This window comes from Trachurus trachurus, assembly GCF_905171665.1.
Source record: "Trachurus trachurus genome assembly, chromosome: 1".
In the NCBI taxonomy this organism is placed as follows: domain Eukaryota; kingdom Metazoa; phylum Chordata; class Actinopteri; order Carangiformes; family Carangidae; genus Trachurus; species Trachurus trachurus.
The window spans coordinates 35,403,528-35,409,087 of record NC_139891.1 but is presented as its reverse complement, the minus strand read 5'-3'; the positions used below and the strand labels follow the sequence as shown (position 1 = coordinate 35,409,087).

The 5,560-nt window shown below is 41.4% G+C and overlaps 1 protein-coding gene across 1 annotated transcript; it reads right to left on the bottom strand.

Annotated features, from left to right (window-relative positions):
- Positions 1 to 2,285: 2,285 nt before the first annotated feature.
- LOC310989988 (E3 ubiquitin-protein ligase TRIM21-like) lies at positions 2,286 to 3,971 on the bottom strand (the record flags this gene model as incomplete). Its single annotated transcript, XM_083977191.1, has 1 exon — positions 2,286 to 3,971. One exon carries the CDS (start codon positions 3,969 to 3,971, stop codon positions 2,286 to 2,288), a length of 1,686 nt encoding a protein of 561 aa, XP_083833317.1.
- Positions 3,972 to 5,560: the final 1,589 nt, after the last annotated feature.

The following is a 5,560-nucleotide window of genomic DNA, read 5'->3' as shown; positions in this document are numbered from 1 at the left end:
AAAGGGATGCCCTAAGCTTCCATGCTCACCCACGGCGGATTCAGATGTTGGTGGAAGTAGAAAATATTAAGGTAACACTTTATTTTAAGGGGTCCTTGTTCCTGTGTATCTACCTAATTAATTACAGTGTAATTACCTATGTAACCGTATGTAATGTACTTACATTGTAATTACATAGTGTATTTTGGTGTACTTACAGGTCCTTGTTACACTTGTAATAAGAAATGCTTGTGCAAAGAGAGAGGCCACTTTGGCATTTCTTATTACAAGTGTAACAAGGACCTGTAAGCACACCAAAATACACTATGTATTTACAATGTAAGTACATTACATACGGTTACATAGGTAATTACACTGTAATTAGGTAGATACACAGGAACAAGGACCCCTTAAAATAAAGTGTTACCAATATTAAAATGAAAACGTTTAAAGGTTGAAGTGGAGAGGGGTTCCATGTAAAAAGCAGTTGAACACGGGTCAGTTGGTCCTAAGAGATTGGTAAACACCAGGGTGTGCACAGTTGTGCCTGAGCAGAGGGGCCTGGTGTCGTGTTTGCAAACTGCAATGAACAAACCTACTAACTCTACCTTTAAACATAGGGTGGGTATAATCTGAGAGGGGAATTGAATTTCAAGAGAATTAATGTCAGAACAACTCTGAAAAGTATGTGCATTACAGTCTGTGGGTGCAATTGTGGAACAATCTGGAGAAGGAGCTCAAAAATTGCACCAACATAAAACTTTATAAAAAAATTATACAAAAACATGTTTCTAAAAAAAAATATGAGAATGACAAAAAGTAGGTTGGACTATTATTTTGACTAAACCTCTGCCGACCTTTTTAATTAAGGTAAAAATGTGGCATAACCACAGGAAAAATCCTTCTTAGATCCTCTTTAAATTGGTGCCATGTGGATTACAGCTGAATAATAAAATTAAAATGTATCAACATTGTTGATATCTAGAATATGTTGTTTATGTTTTTTTTAAGCAACCGCTATAAGCTCTCTTTCCTCCCAAAATCCATCCACCTCTTAAACAAACCACCTGCTAAATCTGAAATAGATTTTATTCTTTTGGAGATAATTTATCTATTGGTTTTTAGGATTTTTTAGAAGGCAAGGCAAGGCAATTTTATTTGTATATCCCGTTTTTACAAACAGCCCTCAAATGGCTTTACATGGCATCACAACAACATCCTCTGCCCTTAGACGCTCACATCGACTGAGGAAAAACTCCATAGAAAACCCTTTTAACAGGGAAAAAATTGGAGAAACCTCAGGGTGAGCAACAGAGGAGGGATCCCTCACCCAGGACGGGCAGACGTGCAATAGATGTTGTTATAGACAAGAAAACAGTTTATAGTTTATGACATAGAGTGTGGGAAACATGGAAATGTTAACAAGAGAAGTCACCAAGACACTCTGCACTTTATTGACTCTTATCAGTACTTATTTATTTTCATATTTATTGTAGATTCCTTTCTTGGTTGCAATGAAGGCAACAAGGGCTGTGCAATATCTGGTCTATGAACTGTACTCACTCAGGAGTGAATGGAAAATGTTTTGATGTTATTTAAATGTACTGTTATGTCTATCTTGTGTTTTTATGATATGCAACTGCTGGAGGCATTGACTGTCCAAGGCAAATTTCCCTCCGCGGACAATAAAGTTTAGATTGATTGACTGATTGATTGATCTTTTTTTCATGCCACGTCACACTGTTTCACTGCAGCTGCTGGATTAGATTTTTTAGTGTGTGTTCATACTCCGCATATGCGTTCAGTTGATGTATGAGTTGATTAATGCATGTTATTCATTAAATTATTGTTGGAATATTTTTATTTGATATTTTCTGATGTTGTCATTCAGTGTATACATTTCATTGTTTTTCTGGCAGCAGAAGATGGAAGAAGTGATCAGATGATGGGAGAAGAGAAGAGAAGAGAAGAGAAGAGAAGAGAAGAGAAGAGAAGAGAAGAGAAGAGAAGAGAAGAGAAGAGAAGAGACAGAGTTCCACTATGACACATTATTTACATTATTGAAGATTAAATTTGAAAATAAACAAATTAAGTACATGTTGCAGTATTTGGTTGTAGACAAGGTCAAGAAAGCGTAAAGTCAGAGTTCTTTTTTCCAGTTAGGATTCTCTCAAACTTCCCTACAAGGGTCTGGGCCCCCGATGTTCCCAGGTCCAGGAAATGCACCTGGCAGTCACCACAGCAGAAACCAAATTTTTTTTTCATTGGTCAGTATTGAAATTAAATATTTACATTGGTCCCCTGAATTAAAAATCATTCAAGTCCTGCAAAGAACTAGATGTTTTGATCTGAACAGTTTGATTGACAGGACAGATGATCAGAGGGGCAGAGTTTTTACCTCCATCATTAAGACAGGGACTGAAGTATGGGTGTAGTTTTTCAGTGAAGCAGCAGCCAGTGAAGGAGTAGATGAGAGCTGCAGCATCTACATCATAAAAGGAGACCAGACCCTCCTCATAATCCACAAACACCCCCACCTTCTCAAGGCCAGACCTAAGATTGAGAGGGACCGAGGGGCTAGCAAGAGCTTCATACTCATTTCCATTTCTCAACCATATGGCCCAGTAACCATCCTCAGGACTCAGTGGGGCTTCTCCCTTCCTGTCAATCGACTCTCTGGCCACTCCCACATCCCACTTAGTTTTTCCTTCAACCTGAACCTCAAAGTAAAATCTGCCTGAAGAGAAACTCTGTTTTCCTAAGACATTAACACATTCATCAAATCTCTCTGGGTTGTCTGGGAGATTCTTCCTCACATCACCACAGTGAACTTGTTTTCCATCATCAGACAGGATGAGCCAGGGATGTGCTGTATCAGGATCCAGAGTCACATCCACTGCAAACTGCTGGACCCTCTTCATCTCAGCCTCCATCACGTCCTTCATCTGTCCACGGAGCGTCTCCTCCAGCTGAGACACAGCTCTCACCACAGTCCCCTCATATGATGGTGGACAGACTCTGACCTGTGTCCAGTCCTTGGTGGGTGGAGCAGCTTTCAGGGATGGGAAGCTTTGGAGGAGGTGGAGGTGGTCTTCAGAGAGTGAGAGCTGCTCCACCTCAGTGCTTCTCTTCTCCAGCTCAGAGATTTCCTGTTCCAGCTCTGTGATGAAGTCTTCAGCCTGTTTCTCTGAGCTTTTCTGTTTCTCTTCAATCTCCTTGATGAGCTGCTTCAGGCCTCTGTCAACAGACTCCATCAGAGCAGTGAAGACCTCAACACCTTCTGCCTTCTCTCTGTCTGCAGCAGCTTTACTGATCTTCACTGACTGTTTCATCTCCTCAATCTTCAGTCGTCTCTTCTGGATCATCTGCTGAGTTTCAGCCTCTGTCTTCTGCAGCTCTGCCTTCTTTCCTTCATATTCTTCTCTCAGAGGAACAAACTCATGAGTCTTGTGGTCTAAAACAGAGCAGAGCATGCAGACACATGTCTGGTCGGTCTGACAGAACAGCTCCAGAGGTTTATCGTGCTTCCTACACATCCTGTCCTCCAGGTTCTCCACAGGCTCCATCAGCTGATGTCTCTTCAGACCTGACAGTGTCAGATGAGGCTCCAGGTGAGTCTCACAGTAGGAGGCCAGACACACCAGGCAGGACTTCAGGGCCTTCAGTTTGGTTCCAGTGCAGACGTCACAGGGAACTTCTCCTGGTTTGGAAACTTGTTGCTCTGAGCTGCTGCTGCTGGTTTTCTGTTGAGATTCACATCTGAACTGAGCAACAACCTCAGAGAACAGAGTGTTGATCTTCAACTGAGGTTTTGTGTAGAAAACCTCTTTACACATTGGACACTGACACCTGTCACTAACGTCCCAATGCTGAGTGATGCAGCTCTGACAGAAGTTGTGTCCACATGGTGTACTGACTGGATCAGTGAAGACATCCAGACAGATGGAGCACAGGAACTGATCTTCAGACCTCAGGTTGCTGGCAGCAGACATGTCTACACACTGAGGACAAAGATCAAAGTGAGAAAAAATGGCTAATAAAAAATACTTATCTAATAACCTAATTAATCATTTTGTGGTTTTGACCAAATCTTGTTACAATCATCAGTTTGGAGACTAAAAAAAAGAAAAAAACAAAACAGGTGTGTACTGTGGGCATCTACTTCTTCATCAGTGCTGTTAAGGGTAATTGCCGTCTTTTTTCAATCTGGACCTTATTTCCAGCATAAAACACGATAATGTACTCACCCAGATAACTTTGGTGTCATTACAAGTCGTTGTGATGAAATGAGCTCCAGCCGAGAGCCGCGTATATCCGTAAAATGGAGTCTACAGGGCAGCAGAATGCAGCCTCTAAATAACACATTATCTGAGTCCGGAGTTAGCTGTTATCAACATGCTCGGCTCATTCTGATAATGATGATTCTGCTTCGGCATTCGGGTCCATTTTTAGCGCAACTAGCCGGAGCTTTAGTGAGTCCAGGTTGTGGAGGGAAATCCTGTTGGAAACACGCAGAAACGAACGGTATAACAACAAGCCGCGCCGCACCGAGCTCAGAGATGACATCATCCAGGTCAGAGGTCAGTAGGTCAACCTACAGACCCCGGATGTTGATAACAGCTAACCCCGGACTCAGAGGGGAATAGCACTAGCCTATCAGAACTAAATATTGGTGAAATGAAGGAGTTTCTCTGCAGATAATGTGTTATTTAGAGGCTGCATTCTGCTGCCCTGTGGACTCCATTATACGGATACACGCGGCTCTCGGCTGGAGCTCATTTCATCAGAACGACTTGTAATGACACCAAAGTTATCTGGGTGAGGAAATGATCGGATTTTATGCTAGAAATAAGGTCCAGATTGTAAAAAACGGCAATTACCCTTTAAATGACTCCACTAGACTTTGAGTTCAGATAACAGATGTAATAAAAATCAATCATTTTCAAAGTACACGTTTCAAATGTCCTCACCTTCATACCATATAGTTACCGGTACGTTTCTAAATACTGGTTGCTGTAAACAAATATTGATCCATAGTGTTTGATAATCTGAGTCCTGAGCCACTAGAAATCAAGAACTTTCACTGCACTCATTTGGACATTTTCCAAAAGAAATCCCACATTTAAAGAACAACCTCTGAACAGACTGGGTGTAGTTATATAAGTTATCCTGAATGCAAATGTAGCTACAAAATGAGGAAACGTCTTGTTGCTTTTTGACTAAATCACAAACCAACAGAGATCGACTCACTTCTCTTAGTTGAATCACAGTAAATATTCTCAGCTCTACTCACCAGTATCAGAGCAAAATCCTGTTGAACTTTATTTTATTTGTCTTGGGACAGAAACACAGAGATCTGTCTCGGTTGTTGCTCTGAAACTATTTTACTTTCGATTCAGAACCTGTTGTTTAAGTTTCTGTTGTTGCTCCACCCGTCTGACTCACCTGTCACTGGTCTCTGGTGTGTGATGTTATACTGACCTCTACTGGACTCAGGGAGGAATCACATCTGACTGGGACAAACCTCAAGGAAGGGGATGACTCCACTTTCAAAATAAAACACAAAGTAGAATACAAGGGA